General features: G+C 55.1%; 1 protein-coding gene across 3 annotated transcripts in view; it reads right to left on the reverse strand.

Annotated features, from left to right (window-relative positions):
* ARL8B (ARF like GTPase 8B) overlaps positions 1-8,743 on the reverse strand; it is a 46,673-nt gene extending 37,930 nt beyond the window's left edge. For 2 of the 3 annotated variants that reach the window (XM_089305664.1, XM_051831924.3), the window contains exon 1: positions 8,468-8,743. In XM_089305664.1, the coding sequence (XP_089161790.1) occupies positions 8,468-8,590 (123 nt within the window). In that variant the 5' untranslated portion in view covers positions 8,591-8,743. Of the gene's footprint in view, positions 1-4,347; positions 4,457-8,467 lie in introns of those variants that run through there. The other variant, XM_089305663.1, reaches the window with a different exon arrangement.
* Between the last annotated feature and the right edge of the window lie 5,680 nt (positions 8,744-14,423).

Below are 14,423 nucleotides of genomic sequence, written 5' to 3' on the forward strand. Positions count from 1 at the left end.
GTAGCAGAGGCCCAGGTACATGGGCCATCTACTGCCTTACTAGATGCACTAATAGGAAGCTGGATCGAAAGCCAAGTCACAAGACTCAAACCGACACTCTGATATAGGATGCCGACTTCAGCAGCGGAGGGTTAACCCACTGCACCAAAATGCAGGCTCCATAATTTTGTATTCTGAAAAGTATTTTCAATTTGGAGATGTACTTAAGCACCCAGCATGTGCCAAGCATTTTTCCAGGTACTGCAAATAATACATCAGCAAGCCAAACAGATAGAAATCCCTGTCCCGAGCGAGGACTCTCCAGAAGCACTTCTCTTGTGTCTTGTTTTCAAAAATGTTCCCAGGGTATCACACATATTACTTGCAAAAACTCTGGAAGGCAGACACCATTTCATTCTCACTTTACAAATAAGGAAACAAACACTGAGAAGCTGAAAATCCTGACAAAAAAAAAAAACACAAGCCAGGGAGTCGGCATCCTGGACGTGACGAGCCTGGCGCTCGGCTCTCCATCTCCAGGCCGTGGCTGACTGCCAAGGCACCTAACTTAAACATCCTCCACAAAAACCCAAACCCAACACATTCATACGCCAACAAACGCGGGCTCCAAATAGATTCCCATACTTGCTGAGACGCTAAGTAACTGTTACAAGTAAACTGTACAGACATACTTCAGTACTGTTCTGCCCTCTAAGTTCCTCACCAGTGATCACCTTTCTAAAACCCAGCTAAGGAGGAAAGGCATCGATTTCTTTTCTTTTTTAAGATTTTATTTCTTTATTTAGAGAGGCAGAGGTACAGAGAGGGAGAGACAGAGAAAGATCTTCCGCCCTCTGGTTCACTCCCCAAACGGCCCCAACAGCCGGAGCCGAGCTGATCCGAAGCCAGGAGCCAGGAGCTTCTTTCAGATCTCTCACGTGGATGCAGGGGCCGAAGCACTTGGGCCATCTTCTACTGCTTTCCCAGGCCATAGCCCAGAGCTAGATTGGAAGACACACACTCAGGACTAGAACTAGACTAGTGCCCATATGGGATGCCAGCGGTGCAGGCAGAGTCTTAGCCCACTACACCACAGTGTCAGCCCCAAAAGGACTCAATTTCCAAGCAGCAATGTCACTACTAAGAAACCTGAAACCTAAACTTATGTTGCCAGTATTACAATTTTAAAAAAGACTCTCATTCTTAGAAACTATTTTTAAGTAAGCCCTAAAGCTTTGTTGATTTTTTCAACTTAAAAAAAAAAAAAAAAGTTCCTTTCAGGATATGAAATAAGGCTATCATTGTAGTATATCAAACAGGGAAAACTATGAAATTAGATTCAAAATCTATTTAACAAACAGTGTAACCTTTAATAAATACCACAAAAGATAAGGCCTGTGTTTGTAATTATTTTTTAAGAAAAACACTAACAGGGGCCAGCCCTGTGGCACAGCAGGTTAAAGCCCTGGCCTGAAGCGCCGGCATCCCATTCGAGAACCAGCTGCTCCAGTTCGGATCCAGCTCTCTGCTATGGCCTGGGAAAGCAGTAGAAGATGGCCTATGTCTTTGGGCCCCTGCACCCATGTAGGAGACCCGGAGGAAGCTCCTGGCTCCTGGCTTCGGATAAGCGCAGCTCTGGCGGTTGCAGCCGATGGGGGAGTGAACCAGCGGATGGAAGACCTCTCTCTCAGTCTCTACCTCTCTCTGTAACTCTTTCAAATAAATAAAATAAATCTTAAAAAAAATTTAAAAAAAGAAAGAAAAACACTTACTCATGGAAGATTTAAATTTTGGCTTTTCCATATCTAAAAAAACCAAACACCTTAAATTATCATTTAATTCTGAATATTCAGCCAGCAGGCTGACAATTTTTTCCTTTGTTTTTATCAAATGTGTTCATAAAGGATATCAGCAATTCTTACACGATGCCCAAGTTATGAATTTTTAAAAATACACATAAGCTATAGCTTCCAAAAGTGGTCTACGACGCATCTTGTTTACAAAAGGTGATTTCTAAGCAAAAAATTCAAACTTCAGTAAGCAGTGCCCCACTTAAACGGGTCCGCGGTTAAGGAAGGACTACATGGAAATGGGTGGAATTCTGGAACATGCAACCCGTCATTAAGACTTCAGTAAATCAGGACCATGACAGCTAAAGGGGGTGAGTTGTACCTATGCTCACACTATCTGCCTGCAAAAGCCAATGAAAAGAAAACTGAAAAAATACTTTCTCTGCAGTTTCAGTCTTGGGAGTGACCGAAATGGTAAGAATATCTTAAACACAGCGGACACAGAATCAGAGCAGTATCTAACTTCAGCTTAAAACCCCTGCAACTGTTCTTTACCAATAAAGTTAAAAACACCAAGGAACAAAGTGATTCCCCAAAGTTCAACATGCCTGTGAAGTCTGTCCACAGACCCTCTCAGTGGGCGTGCACTTTCTGGAAAGCGATTTGGCCTTGAGACTTCAAATGTGTTCATATCTTTTGACCCAGTAAAGCCAACTCCAGAACTCATCCTCAGGAAATGCAGATTAAAATGATACAGCAAAACCCTGGAAACCACTCCAGTGCCCAACAAGGAACAACCAACTATATTATGGCATATCCATAAGACATATCCTAAGGGAATAACCGCAAAGGTATCTAAAGGGGTTGTAGCCACAGAGAAACTCATGATGGGGGTGGGCTCTGTGTCGCAGTAGCTTAGGCTGCTGCCTGCAATGCCAGCATACCATATGGGCACCAATTCAAGTCCCGGCTGCTCCGCTTCTGCTCCAGCTCCCTGCTAACGCACCTGGGAAACCAGTGGAAGGTGGCCCAAGTATTTGGGTCCCTGCACCTGAGACCCAGAGCTCCTAACTCCTGGGATGGATAGGCCCAGCTCCAGACACAACAGCCACCTGGAAGTGAACCAGCAGATGGAAAACCTTTCTCTCTCTCCCTCTGTCTGTAATTCCACTTCTCCAGTAAATAAATAAAAATCTTTAAAAAAAAAAAGTCTCAAGCCAAACCTTGTAAAAGGAGAAATGCTAGAACAGACAAGTGGTTCTTCCTACTTCATACTATTTTTTTCAATATTTCACTAGCAGGCCTGCTTTTCGAGGATAATCAGTGGGAAAAGTCTTCTAAAAACAGTCTCTCTCTCTGCAGGCATAGAGCATTTTGCATGCATGTTAAGCGAGCATCCATTTAGGGTATGAGAAATTTTAAATGTCCATTAAGTGGTGAGGCATCCTCTAAGACAGGCCTTTGAAATGCATTACTGTACAGTGTCATCTTCATAATGAGAGCACTTGGCCTTAAGACTCTCGGTCCACATGAAAAACACGCTGGGTGGGGGAGGGGTAAACATGGCAGGGCACCTCCCAGGCCACACCTGGACCCAGATGAAGACACCACCTCAAGATAGCAATGGCTCTGGCAGTCCAGTTTTAGAAATGTTCATGCCGGCGCCGCGGCTCACTAGGCTAATCCTCCACCTTGCGGCGCCGGCACACCGGGTTCTAGTCCCGGTCGGGGCGCTGGATTCTGTCCCGGTTGCCCCTCTTCCAGGCCAGCTCTCTGCTGTGGCCCGGGAGTGCAGTGGAGGATGGCCCAAGTGCTTGGGCCCTGCACCCCATGGGAGACCAGGAGAAGCACCTGGCTCCTGCCATCGGATCAGCGCGGTGCGCCGGCCATTGGAGGGTGAACCAACGGCAAAAGGAAGACCTTTCTCTCTGTCTCTCTCACTGTCCACTCTGCCTGTCAAAAAATAAAAAAAAATAAAAATAAATAAAAAATTTTTTAAAAATTAAAAAAAAAGAAACGTTCAACACCTAAACTTGACCCACAGTGTATTTTCTTTAGAAACTGTTTTGGGGGATTGAGCTGCTGCCTGCATCGCCAGCATCCCTCAGGGGCAACGGCGGCTCCACTTCCGATCCAGTGAACCAGAGGATGGAAGATCTCTGTGTGTGTCTCTCTCTCTCAGTAACTCTGCCTTCCAAATAAAAAAATCTTAAAAAAAAAAAAAAAAAAAAAAACTTGTTTGCAATTCATATCCAGAAGTAATTTAGAAATAAGCCATATAATCAAAAACTATTTCTGACTTTTAAATATGTTACTGATAAAATAATATTTGATTTTTAAATATACTGAGGGTGGTTCAGCAACAACAATGCCTGTTGCACAGTGATTTTATGTCTAAACTCATCCCATTACTCCTGCTTTCCACAGGACCACTCCATCCCTAAATTCATCTCCATGTGTATGCTAACACGTATATAATACATGGACACATTATTCATGTCCATATATAATGTGAAAGAACATGCTGACAAGGCCTGGATTTGCAATGTTATTCATAGAAATTCAGAAAGGAACTTACTGGGGGCAGCACTGTTGTGTGGTGGGGTAAGCCACCGCCTACAGCACTGACATCCCATGTGGGCGCCAGTTTGTGTCCCAGCTGCTCCACTTCCGATCCAGCTCCCTACTTATGCACCTAGGAAAGCAGCAGAAGATGGCACATGTGCTTGGGTCCCTGCACCCATGTGGGAGATCTGGAAGAAGCTCCTGGCTTTGGCCTGGCCCAGCCCCAACCATTGCAGCCATTTGGGGAGTGAACCAGCAGATGGAAGACGGTTCTCTGTCTCTCCCTCTCTCTCTGAAACTCTGCCTTTCAAATAAATAAAATAAATCTTTTCAAAGAAGAACTTACTACAAAAAAGATGTCTGAAGGATTAAGATCTCCCAATTCACAGCACTATGGCTCTAAGCTCAGCTGGACCTCAAGAGGCAGGTGAAGGTGGTCATGTGGCACAGGTGTTAAGACACCACATCGTACCTGCAGCGCCTACAGCCATGTTCCTGCTCCACTTCCTACTCCAGTTTCCACGGGAGACAGCAGGTGCCAGCTCAAGTGCCCGCGTCCCTGCCTCCTAAGTAGGAGACTGGAGCCAGCTCTTCACTCCTGTACTCAACCTGGCCCAGCCCGGGCTATCATGGGCATTGGGAATACACCAGTGAACGGAAGGTCTGTCTCTCTCTCAAATAAAATGAAAACAAATGAATACATAAGTAACTTTAGAAGTAATAAGGAAGATTTAAATCATAAAAAATAGAGAGGCAGACAGGAAAAGTAACACAGGCACGAGTTCGGGATTCTATCTCTGCTACTTTTCAGCTCCAGGATTTTCACTGAGCCTCAGATCTCCTAACTGCACCTGTAAGAGGGTAAGGTCATACTAATTACAGCTCCTACACACACTTAACAAACTTACTCTAGATTTAGACTCCTACATACCAAGTATGCTCTTTTCCTAATTCTCAGCAAAAAGTTTTCTTTGAATTAACCTTTCAGGTAGTAACAATTTGCAAAACTACAGATGAGTATTTATATTATTCATTTTAAAGGACATAATGTCTATGAAATTTATCCTGTCACACTGGCAAATGCTATTAAATATTTCTTAATAACCATATCATAACCTAACCAAAAAGCCCAGTTAAAAATAAGTATTACTCAATATACATCGCACATGACACATGACTCATTACACAATCCCCGCCAGAGAGGAGAGATGTGCAGCATTTCATTCTCCTAACACTGGTAACATCTGTTGTTGAAATGTCCCAAATAAAAGAACACTATGTACATCCAGTGTCTCTACAGGCAACCCTAAGAGTTGTACTTTTCAAAGACTGAACTTCTCTGTAGCTCAGCATCCTAATCTTTAGAACTGGAATAAATCAGACACACACGCTAACTCAACCTCACAAACCTTCTGAATAAGTTAAACATCTATTAACTCCTTCTTAACTTTTAAGGCCGATGTGGGGATGTTTCAATTTGATGTTTATAAAAAAAAATGCTGCTTACAAAAGGAAAACTGACTTTACCTACAAGCCTTCCACAGCTGGGAAGTTACGTGTTGACTCTGAACAACCAGCCAGCTTTCCGAGTGACACACAAACCACCTCCATTTCTGATTCTGTAAGGCAAGCACTTTACAGAGACTACTGTAGTCTTTTTTTTTATTTAAGGTAAGGCTAAATTGATTTTTTGGACACTGTTTCCATGTAAAAATCTAAAATCATCTTTAAGCTGCCTTGTGTCTCCTCTTAACAGGTTCTGTGAGAATCCCTGACCACGGGCAAGCATGTGGTCTAGCAGTACCCCACATCCAAGCGCCTGGAGTCCCAGCCTGGCTCCAGCTGTTCTGGCTCCGGCTCCCGAGGAGCTGACGCAGCCCCTGGGAGGCCGCACTGAGGGCTAACCAGACTCCTGCCACCACCCACCAGGGAAACCTGGGTTCACTTTTCAGGCTCCCCCAGTCCCAGCCTCTGTGGCCATCTGGGGAGTACACTAGGGGGTGGGAGTTCTCTCAGCCTCCCTCTCGGTCTCAGTCACTCTCTGGCTCTTGATGTCTAAATAGAGCTTACAAGGAAAAACAAAAATAGATCAAGTTAGCATTTAAACTTTTTTTTCTGAGGTGAGCGTTGTGATGTAGAGAGTAAAGCAGCGGCCTGTGGTGCCGGCATTCCCAGGTGGGCGCCAGTTCAAGTCCCGGCTGCTCCACTTCTGCTCCAGCTCCCTGCTAATGCACCCGGGAAGGCAGTGGAAGACGGCCCCAGTACCCAGGCACCTGGTACCCACAAGGGAGACTGGGAAGCAGCTCCTGGCTCGCCGCTAGCCCAGGTGCCCTCCCCTGGGGGGGGGGGGGTGTCTCATGGTGAGCAAACCAGTGGATGGAAGATCTCCTTATCTCTCAAACTCTTTAAACAAATCTTTAAAAGAAACTTTTTTCAGCATCTTAAAGGCCACAGTCAAGTATGATTGTTCTTAAAACTAATGTTTTTACTTGACAAATTGTAATTTACGTATTTATGGTGATAGTGTGGTGTGTGGACACACACAACAGAAAGCTATCAGGGGCCGGCGCCGAGGCACAGTAGGTTAATCCTCCACCTGCAGCGCCAGCATCCCATATGGGCGCCAGTTCGAGTCCCAGCTGCTCCTCTTCCAGTCCAGCTCTCTGCTGTGGCCTGGGATAGCAGTGGAAGATGGTCCAGGTCCTTGGGCCCCTGCACCCACGTGGGAGACCTGGAAGAAGCTCCTGGCTCCTGGCTTCAGATCAGCACAGCTCCGGCTGTTGAGGTCATTTGTGGAGTGAAGAGTGGATGCAAGACCTCTCTGTCTCTCCCTCTCACTGTCTGTAACTCTACCTTTCAAATAAATAAATATTAAAAATTTTTAAAAAAGAAAACGATTAAATCAAGCTAATTAACACATTTGTCACTCACATTTTTACGGTAATAGATCTTGTAATAGAATCTGTCCACACCATTCTAACCAAAAAGAGCTGTCTAACGTTAATAATCGAACTAGCCCACTTTCGAGCCCGACAGTTTTGCAGAAACTGCTCTTCTTAAAATAATCTCACGGGGGAAAAAAGGGGGAAGGCCAACCGCCTCTGGCGTGCTCACTTCCCACAATCCAGACTGCGACGCGGTCCGGGGGAACAGGGGAGGGTCCAGGGCGGCCCCTCCAGGCTTCCTCCTGAAACGGGCGACCCGTCCCTCGCCTCTCCCCTCCCCACTCCTCGGCGCCAGCCCGCAGGAAACCTATCATGTAACAGCGGAGCAGGCAAGGGCTGCAGGCAAGGGCTGCCAGGCGGCGGGGCCGCACTTCAGACCCGGCTCGCCCGGCGTCGGAGCAACGAGCCGTGCCAGGCGCGACGTGCGAGGCCACCACCTCCAACAACAGGTCCGCCGAGGCTGGCCGACACAGCCGCCACTCCGCTGCCCACGGCGCTGCCGGACAGCCGCGGGGGAAGGCCGCACCCAGCACACACGCACGCTTTTGTTATCAGCTCCGAGGGCACGAGCTCCACGCCGCACCCGCCAGCCGCGCGCACCCCCGGCGGGACCCCCGACGCTCTACCCGCCACGGCAGAGGCTCGCCCTCCGGCGGCCTCTGAGTCACTCCTGTCGCCAGACCGGTCGGACGGCTTGCGTCCAGTCCGAGGATCTGCACAGCCATCTGGGGGTGGGCGCCGCCCCGTCTCCCCGGGGCGTGCGACCCAGGCCGGCCGCCCCGCCAGCGCGGGCCATACCCACGTCGTCCTCGGCGCAGTCGCCCCAGCGCGAGGCGGCGATCACGGTCCGCAAGCCGCCCAGCCCGGGGCCCCCGGCCAACGAACACCGAGGGCGGCCCCGCGGCCCGAGCGACCCGGCCCCGAACTCCGCCGCGGTGCGCACGACGCGGGAGGCGGGCGGACCAGCTCGCCAGACCGCGGCCGCGGGAAAACCACGGCCTCCAGCTGGCCCCCACGGGGCACCCGAGGCCGACCGCGGCCCCCAAGCACCGCGAGCGCGGGTGGACCCTCGCCGAGCCCCGCGCAGGCCACGACGCCGAGCTGGGCCGCCGCGGACGCGGGAGGCGCCGGGCCCCGCCGCCCCACCCCGCGACCCCGGCCCCGCCGCGCCGCCGGCCGGCTGCTCACCGCGATGACATTGACGAAGGTGGTCTTGCCCGAGTACTGCAGCCCCACGAGCGTGAGCTCCATCTCCTCCTTCCAGAAGAGCGAGCGGAACCAGTCCAGCAGGCGGGAGATGAGCGCCAGCATGGCGGCGGCCGGAGCGACGACCCGGGGCGCGGCGGCGGAGGCGGCTTCCACACGGGCGGGCCTCGGCCCGGACCCCAACGGCTGCTCGGGGCCCGGCGCAACGCGGGCGGAGACGGGCGGCGGCGGCCGAGCCGGGGAGCCGAGCGGTCATGTGACCCGCCCCGCCCCAGCGGGCTCCGCGCGGCCGCCGCCGCCCACGGCAAGAGCGGCGCAGTTGCGCGACCAGGGCGGCCGCCGCCTGCAGCGCCTCCTGCCGGGGCCTCCTGGCAGCGGGCCGCGCGCCGCGCTCCTCGCTCGGGGCGGCTCCGTTCCCCGAGCCGTCGGTGCCGGGCTTCGCGTGCTCGCTGTCCGTCTCCTGTGTGCGAGACGACCCACGCACCGGTGCAGCGGGAAGCTGAGGAGACCCCCAGCACCCTGAGGGGCAGCTTAGACCCCAGGACCCGAGAGCCCGGCGGGCCTGCGAGGGCTCTGCGCACTGGCGGGGACTGGGCCCCGAGTGGGCTTGGGCAGCGGGCGAGCGGGGAGAGCCGCCCCGTTCGTGCGTCGAAGCTCGCACAGGCGGATACGTGCGGGAGCGGCCGTGGAGGGGATTCCGGGGGTCTCGTGCCTGCCCACACCCCTTAACGAGCGGCAGGCGGCGGCCCCGAGCCCCGGACCTGTCGTGCTTGGAGTCACTGAGGGTGCTGACGTGGGGTGACGTCATCAAGAGGCCGGCAGCCTCGGGCACTGCCGGGGACCGCGCTCCCGAGATGAAGCGGGGAGGATGAAGCGGGGCTTCGGTCAGCACCGCTGCAGCGGCGCCACGCAGCCTCCCGCCATCTGAGGCGGGTGGGCGCAGCGGAGAGTCCGGCGGGGACAGGGGACGAGGTGGGCGGGGCAGGGGCGGAGCCGGGCGGGAGCTGGGGGTCGAGGTGGGTGGAGGCAGGGACAGGGGCGGAGCCGGGCGGGGGCAGGGGGCCAGGTGGGCGGGGGCGGGGGAGGGGGGCGAGGTGGGCAGGGGCAGGGGCGGAGCCGGGCGGGGGCAGGGGGTCGAGGTGGGCGGGGGCAGGGGGCGAGGTGGGCAGGGGCAGGGGCGGAGCCGGGCGGGAGCTGGGGGTCGAGGTGGGTGGAGGCAGGGGCAGGGGCGGAGCCGGGCGGGGGCAGGGGGCCAGGTAGGCGGGGGCGGGGGCAGGGGGCGAGGTGGGCAGGGGCACGGGCAGGGGCGGAGCCGGGCGGGGGCAGGGGGCCAGGTGGGCGGGGGCGGGGGCAGGGGGCGAGGTGGGCAGGGGCAGGGGCGGAGCCGGGCGGGGCAGGGGGCGGAGCCGGGCGGGGGCAGGGGGCCAGGTGGGCGGGGGCGGGGGAGGGGGGCGAGGTGGGCAGGGGCAGGGGCAGGGGCGGAGCCGGGCGGGGGCGGGGGGCCAGGTGGGCGGGGGCGGGGGGGCGAGGTGGGCAGGGGCAGGGGCGGAGCCGGGCGGGGGCAGGGGGTCGAGGTGGGCGGGGGCAGGGGCGGAGCCGGGCGGGAGCTGGGGGCTTAGGTGGGTGGAGGCAGGGGCAGGGGCGGAGCCGGGCGGGGGCAGGGGGCCAGGTAGGCGGGGGCAGGGGGCGAGGTGGGCAGGGGCAGGGGCACGGGCGGAGCCGGGCGGGGGCAGGGGGCCAGGTGGGCGGGGGCAGGGGGCGAGGTGGGCAGGGGCAGGGGCAGGGGCGGAGCCGGGCGGGGGCAGGGGGCCAGGTGGGCGGGGGCGGGGGCAGGGGGCGAGGTGGGCAGGGGCAGGGGCGGAGCCGGGCGGGGCAGGGGGCGGAGCCGGGCGGGGGCTGGGGGCTTAGGTGGGTGGGGTGCAGGGGCGGAGCCGGGCGGGGGCTGGGGGCTTAGGTGGGTGGGGTGCAGAGGGCGGAGCTGGGAGTGCCTCGGTGGCCGCAGTGGCTGACGCTTCCGAGTTCTGAACCCGCACTTAACAAATCTATTTTTGCCCTAAACCGCAACACGATGGTTATTTAAAACCAATGACGGGGTGGACTAAGGAAGGAGTCGGCACGCGCCTTCGGGCCGCTCTTGAGTAACCGGTCACCAGCACCTGCACACACGTGGAGTGGGGCGCTTCCTCTTGTGTTCAGGGCTGTGTAGCCTCCATGGCTCGCTGGCAGTTCAGTACCTTCAGCAACAACCAAGCAGCAGTGGGCACCTGGCAGGGTGCTGCGCACACCCCTCGGGGCCCTGGCGTCCAGCCGCAGCCCCGCTCCCTGCTCCAGCGTCCTCCTGACGCACACTAAGACCCCTGGACCTTGGTCTGGAGCAGCGCTGAGAGAACGGGGACGCAGGATCACCTGCTCACACGTGCGACATCAGGCAGGGCTGGCGGAACCCTCTTACCACCGGAAAGCTGAGGCTTGGGGGGGACGGATTGTAGAATGATCATCTCCCTCAGGGCAGGGAGCAGCTCTGCCTACATCGTCGTGAGGGAGGAGCCGCGCAGCTCAGGGGCCATGCAACCCCGCCTCTCGGGGGTCTGTTTTATTAGCTTCCCCTTTCTCCCAGGAGATAAGAGGTTTGGCCAGAGAATGAGACTGGTGTGACACACGGTAAGTTTCTACTGGCCACGTGAGGGACAGCAGAGAAGCCTCATCCACAGGACAGCTGGCCAAGTCAAGGAGCCAGAATTCTCCACCGGCCCTGGGCGTCCTTGCAGGGCTGCCAGGGGCGGGGTGTCCGCTCCGGGTGTCCAGGAAGCTGGATCAACAGCCAGCCAGGAAGTCCTCTTTGAAAGGAGCACTCCTGGCTGTTTCTAAGAGGAGCCAACCCCATTCCATGAAAACCCAATCATGACAGATTCGCAGACAGAAGGCAGAGCCTGGGGGTGTGGGGCGGGAGGAAGGGCCCCAGGGTGCAGTCCCAGAGCCTGCAGGAGAGAAACGCTTCTGGGATCACACAGGCCTCCTCTGGGCTCTGGACGCTAAACAGCTGGGTGGCCCTGGGCCAGTCACCTCCCCTCTCTGGGTGTAGCAGGGATGGGGATCCTTGGAGAGACCCCCAGCTAGACTCTGCACAGGTCCTGTCTTCACTGGTGAGAATACAGCCACGAGACACGGGTAGAGGTGACCAGGGGAGCAAAAGGGACAGCTGACGCTTAGCAGTGACTGTGGGCAGCCTCACGACAGACAGGACAGCGCAGTGCTCAGCGCAGGGCCCGAGTGAGACCTCCGAGGAGGCCAGGCATGGGGTGGGGCTGCAGGCGGCGCTCTCCACAGGTGTCCTGGAGCTTCGAGGAGTGAGGAGTGGGCGTGCCGCCTGCAGCCAGGGAGTCTGCAGGGAAGGTGACTGGATTGGAGGGGTGCACACAGCGAGGGTGTAGGTCGTCCTCGGCTCCCTTCCCTTCCTGCCCACCTGCCATGCCCACATGATGCACAGAGGTTTGGATGAGAACCTCCTTTTCTAGAGTCTGAGGATTCCACAGCAGCCCGGCTGCAAAGTTAGAAAGGAGTTCCTGTGCAGTAACGGATAATTCTTCTGAAAAATAGCCGTTTCGGGGGCTGGCACTGTGGCTCCTCGGATTAAGCGGCCACCTACAGTGCCAGCATCCTGTGTGGGTGGCAGTTTGAGTCCTGGGAGCCCCACTTTGGATCCAGCTCCTTGCTAATGTGCCTGGGAGAAGCAGCGGAAGATGGCCCAAGTGTTTGGGCCCCTGCCACCATGTGGGAGACCTGGAAGAAGCTCCTGGGTCCTGGCTCTGGCCTGACCCAGCCCCAGGCATGGCAGCATTTGGGAAGTGAACCAGCAAATGGAAGACCTCTCTCTCTCATTGTCTCAATCTGCCTCTCCTCCCCTCCCCCCCCCCATAACACTGCCTTTCAAATAAATCAATCTGGGGGGGCAATTTTTAGAGAAGTTTCAGGTTTGCAGGAAACAGAAGAATGCAGTTTCCCCTTGTCCTTTCCCAGCCACGTGTGTGACAGCTGTCAGCCAACATGGCCTACAGGTTACACGAGGCTCACCTCGGTGCCGTGTGTCCTGTGGCTCTGGACAGACGCATAATGTCAGGCACCACCATCACAGTGACGTGCAGCAGTGACAGTAGTGTGTGACATCAACCATAAGGTTTATGGTTTGAGTATCTACAGGAAACAGTGATCGAATGCTAAGACATTCGATGTTCGCTAAGACAAGGATCGTGAACGGAACAAGGAGACAACCACCTGACCAGCTTGCAGGTGAAGAGAGTCAGAGGGTTTGACAGAGCCAGGCCTGGGGCTGTTCTGAATAGTGCACTCCTAGGAGAACACCCCAAAGTGTTTGTGGGAAAATGGATCTAACTGACAAGTGATGTTTGGTGCAAAACATTTTGAGATCCATTCATAGGTTTTCCATCCATGCATTTTCCAAACTATGAATTGTTTCAAGACCCGGGAAATGCATGGATTTCAAAAAGTTTCTGCACTGAATCGTGTCCCAGGAACTTGTTGCAAGTGTCCTTGTTTGTGTCTCAGTCTCTTCTCTGTAACCCACTCGTTAACTGGGTTACTGTCAGGTGCTCTGTGATAAACCTGTCTATGACAGAGAAATCAAAACAGGTGTGTGGCACAGAGGGTTAAGGCACCGCCTGTGACACCAGTATCCCATACTGCAGCAAAGGTTCAAGTCCCAGCAGCTCCTTTTCCAATCCAGCTCCCGACTAATATGCCTGGGAGAGCAACAGATGACAGCCCTAGTGCTTGGGACCCTGAGGATGTACACAAGACAGGGAGTCAGGAAGGGATGAAGAGCTGACAGAGCTGATGTTGTGGCATAGCGGGTGTCCCAGCTGCTCCATTCTAATCCAGCTCCCTGCTGGTGGCCTGTGGGAAGCAGCAGAGGATGGCCCAAGTGTTTAGGTCCCTGACATCCACGTGCGAGACCTGGATGAAGATCCTGGCTCCTGGCTTTGGCCTGGCCTAGCATTGGCCATTGAGGCCATCTGGAGAATGAACCAACAGATGGAAGATCTCTCTCTCTCTCTCTTTCTGGCTTTCCCTCTCTGGCTTTCAAAATAAATATATCATTAAAAAAGAAAAAAGAAATCTGAGGACGGCCAGCACCCACACCATGTGCATTGCTCAAATCTCATCACCTCCCTTTGGACCCAACAGGGCTGAAGGTGAGGCACACCCACTCGTCACGGCACAGCTCAGCTGAGCCTCAGGTCAGACTCCAGGTGCCAGAACACCTTCCTGGAGACCACCCCAGGCACTGCAGCCCTACCCCAAATCCTGTCTCTTTGGGGTCTTCAATCAGGCCCCAAGCATGTCCCCACCCTCTAAGAGGACGACCCCAGCCTGCACGGGCATAGTTCTCTGGAGGTTGCCGGCGTGGGCCACCCTTCTGCCTTCCAGTAAATCTTGCTCTTCCATCACCTCTGCCTCTGTCTTTAGGTGGTGTTCCCACACCCGGAAGATAAGAACCTTGACTGTCTAGCTGAGGGGGTCCTCCAAGCCAGCCAGAGCTCTCGATCCCCACAACCCTGCCCCCACATGGGAGACCCAGACACAATTCCAGGCTCCTGGCCTCAGTTGGGCCAGGCCTGACTGTTGTGTCCATCTGGGGAGTAAATCAGCAGATGGGAGATTCTCTCCCTCCTCTCTCGCTCACTCTTCCTTTCAAATAATAAAGAAGAATCAAAAGCAAAGTGAAACAAAAGAGAAGCATGCCTAGCCAAGGATAGAGACCTCCAACGCTGGGAGACACCTCAGGTCTCCTCGGAGATGGTGGACACCGCTGGGGGTGGGGGTCTAAGGACTAGGCGGCCAGTCAGGGAGGCTGGCACGGTGTGTGTGGTAGGGCCAAGCCACTTTCTCCTCCCACGTCTTGCCTGGGCTCAGCTGCTTC

Source organism: Oryctolagus cuniculus, chromosome 10 (assembly GCF_051225735.1).
Source record: "Oryctolagus cuniculus isolate XC-2025 breed Fujian yellow rabbit chromosome 10, ASM5122573v1, whole genome shotgun sequence".
NCBI lineage: Eukaryota > Metazoa > Chordata > Mammalia > Lagomorpha > Leporidae > Oryctolagus > Oryctolagus cuniculus.